This window comes from Diadema antillarum, unplaced genomic scaffold (genome assembly GCF_040938485.1).
Source record: "Diadema antillarum isolate AM-2024a unplaced genomic scaffold, OU_Dant_1.0 scf00000038, whole genome shotgun sequence".
NCBI classification, from domain to species: domain Eukaryota; kingdom Metazoa; phylum Echinodermata; class Echinoidea; order Diadematoida; family Diadematidae; genus Diadema; species Diadema antillarum.
In genome coordinates, this window is record NW_027270927.1 from 717129 (window position 1) to 734651 (window position 17523).

Consider the following 17523-nt stretch of genomic DNA (forward strand, 5'->3'; position numbering starts at 1 on the left):
GAGGGATGGGGGGGGGGGGGGGGGAAATAAGAAGAGTCATGAATATGCCAACCGACGCAATTCAAACGACATAAGTGTATTTGATATCAACAACGTTATTGACATAATCGAGTTCCGTCGCTGGTGGCTGCTGCATGTTGGATTGATCGCCGCGTGTGTCTGTCGTCGATAGCCGGCCGTGTTTTGCTGGTGTCTTCCATCGCCGCTGGGCAGTTTCCACGGTCGGCCGTGCGCCAGTCGATGAGGCGCATGGCCGTTGTGTTAGCAGCTGTCTTCGTGTGTCTCGTGAGATCTCGCGTCTTTAGCGTTCATCGTGGCTTGTTGGTCTGAGCTCACTTAAATGTGTTGAAGTGGACATAAGCACAATGATGAAGGCTACCTACTTTCTGCATTACTGTAAATTTTGATAAGTAAACTCCTAAACTGACTGTGTGTAGTTATTCAAGACATTATACTTGTATTACCTGCATTGACAGAAATGAGGAGTTCATTTGTCACTATAAGAAAATAATCTGCCACTTTTCCTAAGCATTGACTGTGGTAGAAATGAATGAAATACTTTCAACCACATCTCGCTGTTTCCTGCCTAAGTCAAAATTATCAGTTGGCAGGACTTTGGTTCAGCTGTTTATTCATAATAGTAATAGCTGCAGATTTCTATGATCTTTAGATGTTAGCCTGTCAACCCAGCTTTGACCAAAAGAAAAAAAAGGATAAACAAATGAAATAAGATAAAAGAAAAATAAAAACTATGAATTTACTCTTGTGTCTTGTCTGTTCGATTGTTTGGTTGTGTTTTGGTCTATCACTCCGGGGAAAGCTAAACAGTCAAAAACAGAGGAACAGTGAGAGGGGGAAGGAAATCCCTTGAACTTTCAAAAACTTTTGAAAATTAAGGATTTTTAGAGTACAGTTTTCTTTGTCATATGCCTTTCAGCTTTGATGTATTAAAGACAAGGTTAAGTAGAGGTTATGGTATTCATTATTGACAGTGCAAAGGAACACCTGTATTTAGGACACAACATGTTGATCACTGCATGTCATAAAGGGTTGGAAGGGGGACGTATGGTGCACACACAGTCAGATTGAAACACACACATTTGGACGCATACAAAAACAGCCAAACACATGCAGACAAACAGCATGCACTCTGCAGAATACTTCTTCTGCTTCCGTAATGCATGCATACCCTCGCCATGAATTTGCATCCTACTTGGTTAGAAGTTTTTTTTTTCCTCCCCTCTTTATCTTTTCATTCTAGTCTTTGTTCAAGACTTACTTGTAATAGTTTATAGAAGCAAACAAACATACAAACATCATTTTCTGTTAAAGTAGCCTATAAAAGAGTCCCTAGATTCCTCTATTTTATCTTGTCATTGCACGCCGGACAAACTAAAGGTTGTGAAAGTGTGAGAATGCAGATAAAAGATGTGTCCCTCCCTTTCTAGCCTCTCAGTAGAAACATCCAACATGGGTGTTGGCAGGGGCAGGTGTCTCCCCTTAGCTGTTTGACTACAAATTGTCATGCATGGGAAGAGTCGTAAAGAGCAAAGGAAGTTCTGACCTTTTACCCTTTTCCTGTCTTTTTTTCCAACCTCCTCTTCCCTGGGTTGCACATGATTTGTATGTTGTACACATCTTCTCTGTGCCCCTATTGTAGTCACCTCCCTATAAAATCGCTAGTTAAACCACCACCATCTTTGAGTACCTAAAGAGTGAACAGATTTTCTGGGGACTTTTTTTTGTGTGTTTGGTATTTTTTTTTCTGTTACCTTTATGCCATAGGCTGCAGGAACCACAATACACATTTTCTATTTTTTTAAATCAAATTTTGCAGGGAAAACAAGGTGTTGTCTGTTTCCATCCTTTACCTAAACGGCCTTGGTATAGGCAACACAATGTATTTGGAAATGAGTCAATTCTTAAGATTGGAGATTACATTTTGCTAATAATGTAATACACCTCTTATTGAAATGATAAGCTCATGAGTATTTGTGTTTTAGAGTAGTGGAAAAAGAATCAGGTACAAATGTAGTTTGGATTTTTCACTCAGATGCACAGATTGATATTGCTGTGATGGTTGTAGAACTGTTTTGTGTATGAGTTTGATTTGTAGCACCAGAACACCTCGTGCAAAAGGCACACAAAATATGTAACCAAGATTTCAAAAATTTAGTGAACAAAGTCAACCCCAAGGATGATGTTCTGCATCATTTGGGAATTATTCTGTATCCAGTGTTTCCTCCTCCTTCTCTTCTTCCTCCTCATCCTCTTATTCTTCCTTCTCTACTTCTTTGTTCATCCACTGTTCTTCCCTCTTCCTCTTTCTCTTCTACCTCTTCCTGTCCCTTTTCTTCTTCCTTCTCCTTTTCCATTTCTTCCTCCTTCTGACCTCCCTTTCTTCTTCTTCCTCCCCTTTTTCTTTTCATTTCTTCTTTGTCATCACTCTTTTCCACCCCCTATTCCTCTTCATTTTTGCTTCCTTCTCTTCATCCTCATCTTGTTCTTCCTTTTCCTTTTCTTCTTCTTCCTCATCTCTCTCCTTCCACCTCCTATTCTTCATTTCTGTTTTTTTCTCCTCATACTCTTCTTTTCCTTCCCCATCCTTCTTCCATCTCCAATTATTCTTCTTCCTCCTTTTCATTTTGTTTACCTCCTCCCTATCTTCTTGACCTCTTCTTCCTCCTCCTCTTCCTCCTCCTCTTCTTCTTCCCCCTCTTCCTTCTCCTCTTCTTCTTCCCCCTCCTCTTCCTCTTCCCCGTCTTCCTCCTCCTCTTCCTCCTCCTCCTCCTCCTCTCCCCCTCTTCCTCCTCTTCTTCTTTCTCTTCCTTTTCCTCTTCCTATTCCTTCTCAGTTTTTTCCTTTTCCACCTCCTCAAATGTACGATGGAAGATGCAGAATACTCTTTGTTCAAGAATCATTCAAGCCTGGTGGCATCCATCTCAAGGTCCAAGGGATTTAGGGTAAAATAGAGAAATAGAAATAGATAGATAGATAGAGAGTGAGAGAGAGAGAAAGAGACTGGCACTAGGAAATAGAGAATGACGACAGGATTTAGGATTCATTACCATCAAACAGCATCAATATGGAGGGATTAAGAAAGTTTGCTACTCTGATACACTCCTGTCGTACCTCGTCATCTTCTCAGTCCAATACATGTATTTTTCTCCTCTCCAACTTCTCCAGGGTGATCTAGGGATGCAATATATGATATCATTACGAGGACTGGTGTTGTCATATGCGATTGATCTCGTTTTTGCACGCGATGGAAAGTTCATATCTTGCTCAGATCAGAGGTTGTGTATTCCGTGCCATTATGCGAAAGTTTTGTGCTTGGTTTTGAGTGTGCATTTTCACATTCATGTGACTGTATTATTCATACTTTTCACTCCTCATCAAATCTTGCCTGATATTGCTTGTCTTTTTTCTCTCTCTCTTGTGTATAGTTTTTGTCTCTCATGTCTATCACTACCTGTCCCAATGCAAATATACATGTAGTCACATTTTCAGAGGTGGATCTAGCGTTTTGCTAAGGGGGGGGGGGGGATTAAGTTTGGATCATGACTTACTAGAACAAAAGTCTTCAAATTTTTTGGTGGTTCTTCTCTCCCAATATTGGCTAAAAAGCTATAAGAAAAAGAAAAAGAAAAAGAAAAAAAAAACAGGTCTTTACATTTCTTGGCTGCTGCTACAAGTAACAAGCAAAAAACAACGGTAAAAGCTCAAAGGGGGAGTTAAACCCCCTGTACCACCAAAAAACAAAGAAAAAAAGAAGGAGCCCATGGGGGTTTAAACCTGTAGCCCTTCCCCCTCTCTATCTATTTATCTACCTATCTATCTGTCTATCTATCTATCTATCTATCTATCTATTATATCCTTTTGTTTCTCTCTTTTGTTGACAACATCAGAGATGTCATGGTATTCTATATCATCAAATTGATTTTTCACTGTAAGCGATAGATTTGTATTGTTTATGCATATATTTCGTATACCTTTTTGTTTTTTTCACGCAAAAAGGTATATGAAATATACCTTCCACCTGAGCTGAAAGACTCAAGCTCCATAATGTCTTTTAGGAGCAACCTAAAATCCTATTTGTTTGACAGTGCGTTTTGAAGATAGACATTCATGCCTTCTTTTTTATCTTCTTCTTCTTTTATGGTAAATGTACATTTATATTTTCAGTCCTCTTGCTTTGGTGTAAAGCGCCTTGAGCATTTAATCAGAATAGAAAATGATGCAATAGAACTTGTATGCATGTATGTATGTATTATTATATATTTCCATTCATTTACACATCTCCCTGTCCCATGCTTCTCTTCCACAGCTGGAGAAACACACAGACTCAGAGTACTGTACATTACTGGTTGTCTCAGAGGAGACCAATGAACTCTTCTGTCAGGTGAGTCATACTCAGCTCAATGTATCTCTTTAACACTCATCAATTAACACAGTGCTTATACACGATATACTATTTAAACACAAGGTTGAGTGCCATACTCAGAGTACTGTACATTACTGGTTGTCTCAGAGGAGACCAATGAACTCTTTTGTCAGGTGAGTCATACTCAGCTCAGTGTATCTCTTTAACACTCATCAATTAACACAGTGGTTATCCACGATATACTATTTAAACACAAGGATGAGTGCCATACTCAGAGTACTGTACATCACTGGTTGTCTCAGAGGAGACCAATGAACTCTTCTGTCAGGTGAGTCATACTCAGCTCAGTGTATCTCTTTAACACTCATCACTAAACACAGTGGTTATCCACGATATACTATTTAAACACAAGGTTGAGTGCCACACTCAGAGTATTGTACATTACTGGTTGTCTCAGAGGAGACCAATGAACTCTTCTGTCAGGTGAGTCATACTCAGCTCAGTGTATCTCTTTAACACTCATCAATTAACACAGTGCTTATACACGATATACTATTTAAACACAAGGTTGAGTGCCACACTCAGAGTATTGTACATTACTGGTTGTCTCAGAGGAGACCAATGAACTCTTCTGTCAGGTGAGTCATACTCAGCTCAGTGTATCTCTTTAACACTCATCAATTAACACAGTGCTTATACACGATATACTATTTAAACACAAGGTTGAGTGCCACACTCAGAGTATTATACATTACTGGTTGTCTCAGAGGAGACCAATGAACTCTTCTGTCAGGTGAGTCATACTCAGCTCAGTGTATCTCTTTAACACTCATCACTAAACACAGTGTTTATCCACGATATACTATTTAAACACAAGGTTTAGTGCCACACTCAGAGTATTATACATTACTGGTTGTCTCAGAGGAGACCAATGAACTCTTCTGTCAGGTGAGTCATACTCAGCTCAGTGTATCTCTTTAACACTCATCACTAAACACAGTGTTTATCCACGATATACTATTTAAACACAAGGTTGAGTGCTACACTCAGAGTATTATACATTACTGGTTGTCTCAGAGGAGACCAATGAACTCTTCTTCTGTCAGGTGAGTCATACTCAGCTCAGTGTATCTCTTTAACACTCATCAATTAACACAGTGCTTATACACGATATACTATTTAAACACAAGGTTTAGTGCCACACTCAGAGTATTATACATTACTGGTTGTCTCAGAGGAGACCAATGAACTCTTCTGTCAGTTGAGTCATACTCAGCTCAGTGTATCTCTTTAACACTCATCAATTAACACAGTGCTTATACACGATATACTATTTAAACACAAGGTTTAGTGCCACACTCAGAGTATTATACATTACTGGTTGTCTCAGAGGAGACCAATGAACTCTTCTTCTGTCAGGTGAGTCATCCTATGTGTATCTCTTACACCTATCAGTCAACACAGTGTTTATCCACACTATGTCACTGTTGTGTATACACACACAAGGTTGAGTGCCACACTTGTGTGTAATCACAAATGGGGAAGTACCACTTCTGCATTCTGTACACATACACTCAGGTCATGGCAAAGTGTCATGTTTGTCGAGAGTCATACATAGGTGCTTGTTTATATCTACCCATCTGTGACAAAATGCCAATTTCATGTAAACATTCCAAAAGCCAATTTTGTGTGTCACAGCATTAGATATGGCATGGCATGTTTATTGCAAAGCGGTATTTGGTTTGTAATTCAATATCGCAATCCTGCCACATGGTACAGAATGGAAATGAAAAGGGCCCATTGTGTACAATAAGACATGCTACTGTCCTAAAGATTTGCAACTTTTGATGAGGAATCATGTTACTGGTGATTAAAATTTCACTTAGGGTCTTTTTTGCAAACCCTAGTTTTTGCGAAGTAACATCTTAGGGCTACCCTCACAACTTTGCAAATATTTTCAAGTTGAAGTAGGGTAAACTTATGAATACCAGCATGGATTATTCATATTTATAGAACCATGGCAGTTTTTATAAGAAAAAATGACATAGTTATATGATTGAAGCCTTAAAATGATATGATATGATTATATTTGAGGCATCAATCATGTATCATCTTTTATTCTTGAGGTTCTCTTTGTTTTACTGTTCATTGTCTTTACTGCAAACAACTCTTACTCTGATGAAAGGTTTAAGTGATAATAAAGACAGCATTATTGAATGTATGTGTTAACAAATGAATGAAGGATTAGTGTGGTCCCCCCCCCCCATTTTATTTTCTAATGGGAAAAGATCCATGCCACCCTCAAACTCTATAGCCACAAAACCTCCATCCCCTCCATCAATATCCCAGTGGGTATACCACGGCATTAGTCACGCCATCCCCTTCCTCTTCCCAGTGGCCGTCTGAGGCAGAAATGGAGGTCCTTTGTGCACTTTCCCGCTCTCATTACCTCATGACGATGTTGCGTATAGGAATCAAATCGGGGGGCTCGCCTCACGTGCACGTTGCAGCGGGGAGCGGTTTATACAAATGTCACTCTTGTTCCATCTAAGAATCAGGGACATGCAACATACAATATATACACAGACTGAGAGAGGAATATATAATATAATATATTTTCTATGGCATATAATATTTTCTCCTCTCGGACATGTTTAAAGCTTAATTTTTTTTCTCCATCTCTTTTGCACTGCACAAAACACATTGTACACAAACACACCCATTGACACACACACACACACACACACACACACACACACACACACACACACACACACACACTTACGCTGGGAAGACCAACTAATGCAGCTGAATATGGGCTATCCAGCCATCTTCTGAGACGGACAAATGAAACAAACAAAGCAAACAAACATACACACATACACACTATTACACTTTCTTTTTCTGCTTAGTTCTTTCTCTATTAGTGCATTTCTGTTGATATCTTTTTTCCCCTTTTAATATCCATCTCATCTCTATATATCTTACATATTTTATATATATTTCTGTCCCTTAGGTCTCTATGTTTGTTTATGTCTGTTTTACTTTCTCTTTCCCTTACTTTGTTTCTATCTCTCCGTTTCTGTCTTTGCATCTGTCTTATTCTCTCCAGCATTCTCCCAAACTCTTTTATCCTTCCCCTCTTAGGAACCTATCTCTAATGTTTCCAACCTTAAAAGTACATGGCACAGCAATATGGAACAAAAAGGAAAGAATGAAAAATAAAAGATAACATTCCACAGAGGACATTACAACTGGATGCATGGTACAATTGATATGTGTGGTACAATTAACTCATCTTTTGTATGCCACTCCAAACAGTAGAGCAAATCATTATAAAGTGTTACGTTACATAGCTTACAGGGAGTACTTTCATATTCAGGGCAGATAGGCTGATTCCACCTCTCTCCTCCCCAGGCCAATCTTGAAAGAGACTTGAAATCAGAAGGTGTTTCAAAAACTCCAAACCAATATCCCATATTGAGATACATTTTTTACAATTACACATTTATTCAGTGTTTTGTTGATACTGGAACAGTGCTTTGGCATGTGAAGGGTTTAAGACAAAGAGTATTGCCCATCAGGAAACTTAATTCTTTGTAGATTACATCCTGTCCGTGAATGCGAATTAATTGAATTCCTCGTTTCTGGTGTCACTTCGACGCCATCATCTCATACTTCTTGGTCGCATCCAAGGCTTGAAATGGTACACATTCTGCGACATCAATCAAATAGTCCGTTAGAACTCATTGCCCATTCAGTGCGGTACGTCGTCGTCCCGCGGGGGCCGGGGCGCGTGTCGAGGCACACAAAATGAGACATAGTCTGGGAAATCAGACCAGCTTCTTCCATCAGGAGCCCAAATATGTCACGTTATTCGGTAATTAATCCATGAAGATGTTGCTGCAGTGTGAGTCTGTCGTCAGCCGGGGCTGGTTTAGGCCTCGTGCTTTGTTGCCGTGTGAAGCCTACATCACATTCTGTAGGCTCCTGCAGGCTGAGAATGGAAGCTCAATTTTGGCTGTCAATTTGTGGCAGTGGTACTTAATGACAGTGACAATAATGACAACAGATTATGAAGAAAATTATTAAGAGCAGTGGAAGGAAATATGGCTTTACAGACAATCCTTTCAAACAGCTGTTCTGATTGCATGATATTTTGTATAATTTGTGATTTGCCAAATTACATGTATCCAGAGCAAAGGGGTCATTCTTCTTCCATTTCACATACTGACAGTGCTGCATTTTCTTCAAAACGTCAAATGGAAAAAAGAATTCTAAATTTTCCTGCCTAGCAGAGGTAAATAACACTAGTAAATATCAGTGTTGAATGTAATTACAGAAAAGTATTTAATTTTAACTCCAAGAATCAACCTTCCGTTACTCCCTTGGAAAATTTATAAAGGATCACTGGTCATGCTAATAACAAATGCTGTCATGGTGCTATGACAGTGGAAATTTCTCAGCGCTCCTTGACTTTGATAATGTTGAAGATGATCGAGAATTATCAGTTCCAGTAGCTGCTGTGGTTTCACATGTGAATCATAGCCAAGAAAAATAATTCTATATATTTCTGTCCAATATCACATATTTGCCATCTAAATTCATATTCATTTCCAGCAATACATTTTTACTGCACAGTGTGTGCACGCACATGTGCCTAAATCACAGAAGAAAATTTTGCATCATAGTAAACTTACATCAAAATTTTGGAAATATATACAGTAAGGCGATTGATCTGTGGCTACCAAAGCTCTGAGAAAGCAGAAAACAAGTTAGAGAGTAGTAAGCATGCAGTAAAAGAAGACTATACCATTTGTATGAAATATTTATAGAATCAAATTTATGGCAGGTAGAGAGGAATCAATGAATATGCCAGGATCGCTTCATGTCGGCCAAGTTATTGTCGGTAGTATGGGAACGAAAACAAAGTTGAGCATTACATGCGTGGAGATATCTCCTCCGGGTCATCTTTTAAAAACACTCCATATTTGCCGGGGTTCTGAGAGCATGCTGACGCTTTCATCCATGCCGCATGGATACATTTTCATCTCCCCCATCTTTGGTTGCCGGGGACGAGATGGCACGTCCCCTCGATCTCGCGAGCAAGGCTCTGCTTTCCCTCAATCCACCCACAAGCCTCCATCTTCCTCAGACGACAACGCCGCCGACATAACTGAGCGGGATATCAAATTAAGCGGTTTCAGAATAACCGGAGACATGATTGCCTAAATACAGAAACTCGATACTACCATTAACGCCCCCTTCTCTCCACGCACTCACTCTCTTTCTCTCTCGCCCTCCCTCTTCGTGTCTTTCTTGGACTATTCTCCCTCGCTTTCCGCATCTCTCTAAATCTGCTGGTTTTTGGCGCAATCTTGGAGGAGATCCCTCCACGTCTTACTGGGATGCTGTAAAAGGCATCATCTAACCCAAATGTGGTCTTGCGGGGGAATCCTTTGGGTAGAGGAGTGAGCTATGGATCTCTATCGTACTTAATGTGTCTGTGATGTGGAATGGTGGTGGTGGGGGGGGGGGGGGGGCAAGTAAGGGGTGCATCTTCTGCCCTCTTAATGCATCAGGCCGCCAAAGCGAAGCCTTTTTTTACTTGCCTTCTTGACGTGAAAAGCAAATACTGGCTGTCTTTATGGCAGCCAGGCACTAACTCAATTAGGGCTCTGAAGTTTGCTCGTGTGTGCGGTATACCCTCTTAATGGGATGGATGGTCCCGCGGATTCGTGGCGGCTGCGGTTCTTTGTCTGCGAGTCTATTAACACCAATCAGATGGGAGTGTGGGATTTTAATAGCACAAGTTACTTCAGTTGCAAATTTCCCTCTGCCCCCCCCCATGTAATCAGTGGAGTTGTCTGTAAATCTGTGCAAATGAAAGTAAAGTCAGTAAAATACAGTATGTGCCCATTTCACATCATTCTTCAATATGCAGGACAGTCCTAAATTCTTAATGGAAAACAAACACAATTAATTACAAGATAGGCTCATTTGGGTATGACTCACCTTATGACTAGATGCCAAGTTTGTTTGTTTGTTGTTGTTTTTTAAACATCAAGCCATGTGCCATACCATGATTTACATGTGATTTAACATTTCATATTTTGTGTTTGTGCTTGTAAGAGCAGCATATTGCATTTTTTTACCTCTACACCTCTTTGAAGAGTCTAATGGTAAAGATAACAATGAGAAACCATTTCTACGTGAAAGAGTGGACCATTAAAAGTTGTTTTTTCCTCTTTCACATTTTCTCACGCAGATGAAATTCCTGTAGTATCTGTAAATGAAGAAAATACTTTATAGTGGCAAATCAATACTTTGTCTCTCAAACCTCCTATTTTTTTTTTCAATTCTGCAGCCATTCTTTTCTGTTTGTTCTTTCAATCACATTTAGATTTTATTGTATTGATAAAGCAGTTGATAAAATGTGTTTGAATGTATGTTTACGCTGTTAAAGTGTACGTCTTTCAATGTTTCCTTTGTTGTTGTTTGATTATCTTCAATAAAGTGATAAATGATGATTATGTTTATTTTGTGCCTTATGAAATGTTTGACTGTCAAAATACATTATTTGTGAAACAGGTTGCGCATTGTGTCAGGTAGGGAAGTGATATTGAGGTAATTTTTTTGAACAAATAAATCACTCATTTACATGATTTAGTCATTGCTTTTTTTAACCCATTGAGGACGAGTCCCGAGTATACTCGGGCAGGTGTCCATGGGAAATGTGTGTTGTAGCAAATTCAAACCGTCCTCAACGGGTTAAAATCTGCAGAGGATGCAGTATGTGTCATACCTGAAGTTCCTTTCAAACAGCAACCACAATGTATTACCTTCTTGTTTTATCTTTTCCCCTTCCTCTCGATTTGTGCATTCAGGCTCTGGGCCGGAAGGTTCTCTCAGAGGAGGTTCGCTTCTTTGTAAGTATCTCAGCTCAAGGGTTAATCCTTTATGTGCTTTGAGTACAGATTGGCTCAGAAAATCCCATAGCATTGTACACATTGTCCAATGTCCCCGGCACAGAAAGGGTTAAAATGATTACGTCCATCGGTATGTCCAAAAATGGTATTTGAAACAAATGTGCATCACGTTTGGTATCATGGATGTTGGGTTGGGTTGCCATGGCGACAAGGACCTGGTGTGAGAATAGTGCATCGAGGGGGGAATGTCATGGCTGCAGTATTGCTGGCTACTGTGGGGATTGCATGAACTCCTTCGTGTTTGATTGATTCCGACATTGTTTATACATGTATGTGTGAGTGGATGTCTGTGCGACAGATTTATGTCTGTTAATATAAAGAACACACGGAGGGTGAGTCATCTTTGGGTAAACCTAGAGGGAAAAAAAATCCTCAACAATAACAAAAAAGAAGCTCTCAAAAAAAGAAAAAAAACAAAAAACAAATTATTCATTTACTTTTTTCAGTGTTATGTGTTAACTGCATGCATCAAAGCCTTTTCTTATCAGCCAACATCAGGGAAGACAAACATATTGCTAAAAGCAAACTTTTGGCAATCCAGTACTAAATTGGGTTTCCTTTCTTTTCTTTTCTTTTCTTTTTCAAAAGGAGAAAAGGAAAGGACATAATCTAATAGAAGATGCTCATTATCAGCAACAGAGCCAGCTTACATTTCATTTTGTAAGAAGTTTTTGTAAATATTATTTCTGTGTGATTCTCTGAAATGTTGCTCAATATAAGAAAGAAAGAGAGAAGGGGGAAAATTGTCATTCAGAGTGTTTGCTACCTCCAAATGAAACGAAGTTTTTCAAAGTGTTTGTCAAATTAGAGATGTGGGAGCTAAACTTTTAATTGTCATTATTTTTGTGAGGGGATATCTATAAAATCTACATGGCAAAAGGGAGAGAAAAAAGATAAATGTATGGATAGATAGATAGATAGATAGATAGATAGATTGTAAGATAGATAGGGATAGATATGTAGATGGATAGATGGATAGAGATAGATAGATGGATAGATAGATAGAAAGGTAGATAGATACAATATAGAAAGGTATATACACGTAGATAGGTAGGTAGACAGATAGGTAGAAATGTACAGCAGATAGATAGGTAGAAAGGTAGATAGATAGATAGATAGATGAAAGATAGATAGATAGATAGGTAGAAATGTACAGTAGATAGATAGATAGATAGATAGATAGAGAATGAGAGATAGATAAAGAGAGAAAGAGTAAGAATAGCCACAAGATCAATAACCTCAGATATTCCGTCCACTAAACTGCGCAATCTCTCTTTAGATAGATAGTAAGATAGATAGATAGATCATCGATAGATAGATAGATAGATGGATAGATAGATAGGTAGGTAGATAGAGAATTAGAAATAGAGAGAGATGTGATGGGATGGTTTTAGTAGGCGTGGCCACAAGAGCAATAACCTCAGATATTCCATCCACTAAACTGCGCAATCTCTCTTTAGCCTTCACAGCAATGCTGTAAACTCCCGCCAGTAATGGGTATCAAATGTGGGTGTGATTAATCGCAAATGTGATCAATTAGAATCTAATATCATTCTTGCTTGCTAAGGTCCGATGTCTCACCTCATTTTTCTTGCATGGTGTTCAGTTTCATTTGACTGGACAAATTGCGTCTTGCACATAATGTATCTGCAAAAAAGCAACAACAAAAGACCGGATGTTGATGACTTTTTAATGAGAACTGTAGTGTGGGATTACATTTGTTTATTACCTCTGCCAAGGAAGGAGATTATGTTTTCATTTGTACTAGTATTTGTTTGTTGGTTTGTTGTTTGTTTGTTTGTTTGTGTGCAAAATAACTCAAAAGTTGTGAATGGATTTGGATGAAACTTACAGGAAAGGTTGAGAATGACACAAGGAAGACGTTTAAAGTTTGTTAGTGATTCTGGACTTTGAAGTTCAAGCTGTGCATTTTTTGAGGTTTGAATGCTCACTAAAGTGCGTGCTCTAGTTTCTGCGAGGGTGAAGCGCGCTGCGTAGCTGGAAGTTAATGACGTACCAAAAGGCTTCTACATATTGGGAAATCGGGGCGACTGTCAGCTTGCAAACGTATGGGTGGAAATCACTGATCTCTATGAAGAACAAGATTAGTGGTGGAAATGAGCTCGTGGTGGAGGTCTGCGCTCTCAGAGTGTTTCTCTAGTAAAGATCAAATTGTCTTTGTTGCCAATTTGAGGAAGTTTTGCTGTATGTGTTTTCAGACATAGAAGAGGTAAAGTACACAACAAGAAAGTAGGCACAAAGCATATTTACATTGGTCTGCCCATGTGCACAAGGCAAGGTATAAAGGTACATGGACCTTGTTTGCTGCATTACCTTGGATTATTATCCTGAATCAGAAAGGGTAACAGCTTGAAAAGTTGCTTTTAAAAGCTCATGGCAAAGTGATTATGAGTTGAATAGAGGTATTGATACCTTTTTTTTTTTTGCTTTTAAGGTGATGACATGAGGACCAAAATCATGCCCTGCTTTGTAAACTTTGAAGAACAAACATTAGTCTCGTAAAGTACATTTTTGTCCCCTTGGTTACAAGTTGGCTTACTGTCCAGGACATTGCCTCAAAAGATATTTGAAATGGCTTTATTCATCAGATTTGAGTGCTTCAATTTGCAAAGTGAATCAATTCCTTTGATCAAATTGAAATGCAATCAATAGAAGACGAGAGTAGAATATATTCCCCTTTTCATATCATTCCACTTTCGAGACGAAGGAAACGCAATGTTTGCTTGCGTGAGCGTGCCACTCACCGGGGAATTCCTGCCCTATTCCCCGGGAACACTGTTTTTGAAATGCCAATCAATACATAATGGAGGGGAATATATGTTTTCGATGGAGAGAGTGAAATACAATATTTTCGCTGCAAGCCCCGCCAACTTTCTCCCTGAATTTTGTCGACATACTTAGTGTGTGTTTGCACACAGGAAAGTGTGCTCTCGGGGAATTCATCAAAAAAAATATAAAAATATCTGAGTGAAGCTGGTGCTGTCCCATCATGCTTTGCAAAACACTTTAAAAGTGTGAGGTTCTCAAGTGTGAAAACCTTGTATGTTTACCAATATGATGACTTTGTCTGTTTAGTCTTTGCATGCTGCACTTAAGGTAGAACTTTCACTCATTTTATTTATTTTTTTGTGCATTGGCGAAAATGAACATCAATCAAAAGTCATTTGCTTACAATTTGCAGATAGGAAGGCTTTTGTAGATGTTGTAATGTTTAAACATCTCTCTCTCTCAAAAAAAAAAAAACACACCCACACACAAACAAACAAACAGAAAACAAATGGTATTCATATTTGTCCATCAGTTGAGCAGAGCACAAAATTTTTGAAGATTTCTCCAGTGTAGAATATTCAACACTCGAAATAATTTTTGTCATGCATCATAAATGCACAAAACTCCTGTAGGTCAGCAGTCTAAGCAGAAGTGGGAGTATTAACCCGTTAAGGGCTGATTTTGCTGCAACACACATTTCCCTTAGACACCTGCCCAAGTATACTCGGGACTACATGTAGTCATCAATGGGTTAACAGTGGCACTGATCTGGACTTGCGAGCAAGCTTGGGAAGAGTCATGCTAACAATGGTGGGTTCATTCTCCAAATGGATCATATAAATGTTTAGGGTAGTATTGCATAATTCTCTGGAAGAACAATAGTATATAACAGTGTAGTAAGGATGCAGAATAAAGGGGAATTTATCAGAGCCACTTTACAGTTTCGCTAAAAGTATATATCAAAAAAAAAAAAAGAAGAGCAGAAACTGTATTGGACAAACACCATCTGAAAATTGTTCTGAATATTTTTTTGTAAACTCTGTTTTTTCCCTTGTCACAGTGCTTTTATCAAAGCATGTTCTTTAAACATATCATACATTTCAAGAAAAAAAAATTGAAATAACAAACAACATAAGTCTCCTAAAGTATACAATTTAGAAAAAAGTAAGCCTATAGCTTTTATTTGCTAGAATCCATTTCGTACGTGTAAGAATATGAAGATAAAAATTTTTGATGTAATCATCAATGTACACTGAGCACCACCCACCGGAACCCAAAGCACCAAAGTGACTCCTGTACATACACAGGTTAGGTAAATTCATACCTAACAAGGATTAAAAACAACGAGAAGAAACACAAACAAACTGAATACTTGATAGACTATCAATTGTAAGAACAATGTAAGGCAGAATGGCAGTTACAAAGAAAGGGAGGTCATCCTACTTCCTGTTAACGCCTGCAGGTGTTTGTTCATCTCCTCTTAAGATACACACAAACTTTCTAGAACACTTTAGCATTATTCCCACACATTGGAAATTGTGTTGTGCTTTTACTACTGGCATTTTTACCTCGACATATTGAAGGTTTGCTTCTCCACTATATTTATTAGTATTTCTTTTATTCATTTCTGAGGACAATAGCCTGTGAGATATTTCCAAGTTGCCTCAACAAGCAAAAGACTTTTTTTTTTCTTGTCCTGTAAAGTATGGTGAGTGCAGCGATGCTCTTGCAATAGCATTCTTTCAACTATATCCGCTGATGATTTGTGCTTCAAGCTGTGCTAAGCATCCATTTTTTGTCACCTTGCCCTCAGCATTTACAAACGTATTTACCCAGCGTCCTACCCTGAAATTCTCCAGTTTGAAAGGAAAATAAAGCAATTACTACACTCCATTTCCTCTCCCTTAATCTTCGTTCTCTAAAAAAAGTAATCTTTTCAGGAAGAAGAATATATTTATCTTGGGAGGAAGAGATTAAGAGAATTAAGTGGGAAATTCTGTCAGGAGATATTTTTGCTCTTAGTTTGAGAGGCGGGAAAGAGTTGTCAATGGACGTACTACTCCGTGATGAATTTCGTCCCATCAGACTTGGGGGCGAGATTTTTTGGAGAGGATTCACAGAAAAAGCATCAACTGAGGAAAGATGAACGAACGTTAATGCGATTTGCTCTTTTTCCCTCTTAAAAACTGGCCATTTGGGAAAAAAGTTGTAGATGTAACAAAGACCTGTTCATTCAGTTGTCTTTAGTCCGCCTTGTAGCTGCGGAAATTGCTCCCGTATCAGTTTGTAATTTCAGCAGCGCTCAAAGACATCTCATACCACCTTTTGAATTACCATTGTGTGTGAGGTTTAAAGTCCGTCACAAGCTTAGTGTTTATGGAATGCTGTATACACTATAATTATATTTAGCAAGTCTAATTCTTTTGAGAATTAGGACTTCCAGACAATTCCAGGAGAGGTTGAATTCACAATCGTTGAGTACAGACCTGAATGGAGAAATATACGCGTGCACGTCACATTCTTGTTGGGATCAGAGTATATATTTTTTCACATTCATGATAGCAGCGTACTCGCAAAATTTGTGAATATGAAAAGCTCGCAAAATATACAGCGTACACAGTAGTCTTCTCGTGAAAACCCCCTCCCTCATCTTAGGAAAATATATGTGTTCATATTTTAATATGTTACAAATACAATTGTTGTATTGATGGCCCTATTTTATCAGAGTTGACCACTGTCTGTACCAAGTTCAGTCAGCCTGTCATAAAAACCAAGTACCATAGATCATCAAGGCCTACTTCTCAATGAAAGTCGTCATTTTGATTTGCTCTTCCAGATAAATCATATACGTAGGTTGTCTTTTTTGTTTTCTTTTATTCCTTAAACCTTCACCCTGTGTGAGATCAGCTGTACAGTTTTTTTCTTCTATAGTCTTCCTCTTGTCGGCATCTTTGTGCTATCCATTTTTTTTTTTTCTTAAATAATAATTTTATTTCATCTTGATATCTGCATACAGTCCAGGGGCCCGTTTCATAAAACTTGTCATCAGTGACAACTGCCACATTTCTATGACAAATTTGCTCTCAGCCAATCAGATGCAAGGATTTCAGTAGCTTGTCACATCTATGACAACTTGTCACTAATGACAAGTTTTATGAAACGGGCCCCTGGAGATTGGAAAGCTGGATCACCAGTCTATCAGAATCTATCACTCATTTTCACAGGAGGTACAAGGAATTTGATCAACATGTCCACAGTGAAATGAAGATGTTTCTGACACTGCCCTTGTTGGATATCTTAAGTCAACTGCGTTGCCATAGAAACTATTTCATCTAATAGCTTAGTCCTGAGTAGGAAGTC

General features: G+C 38.7%; 1 protein-coding gene across 1 annotated transcript in view; it reads left to right on the forward strand.

Moving 5' to 3' along the window:
• The first annotated feature begins 2885 nt into the window (after positions 1–2885).
• Positions 2886–17523, forward strand: part of LOC139709564 (cGMP-dependent 3',5'-cyclic phosphodiesterase-like) — a 72461-nt gene continuing 57823 nt past the window's right edge. Inside the window, exons 1-4 of the mRNA XM_071621527.1 lie at positions 2886–2963; positions 4328–4402; positions 5282–5332; positions 11272–11313. Of these exons, the coding sequence (XP_071477628.1) occupies positions 2886–2963; positions 4328–4402; positions 5282–5332; positions 11272–11313 (246 nt within the window). The remainder of the gene's footprint in view (positions 2964–4327; positions 4403–5281; positions 5333–11271; positions 11314–17523) is intronic.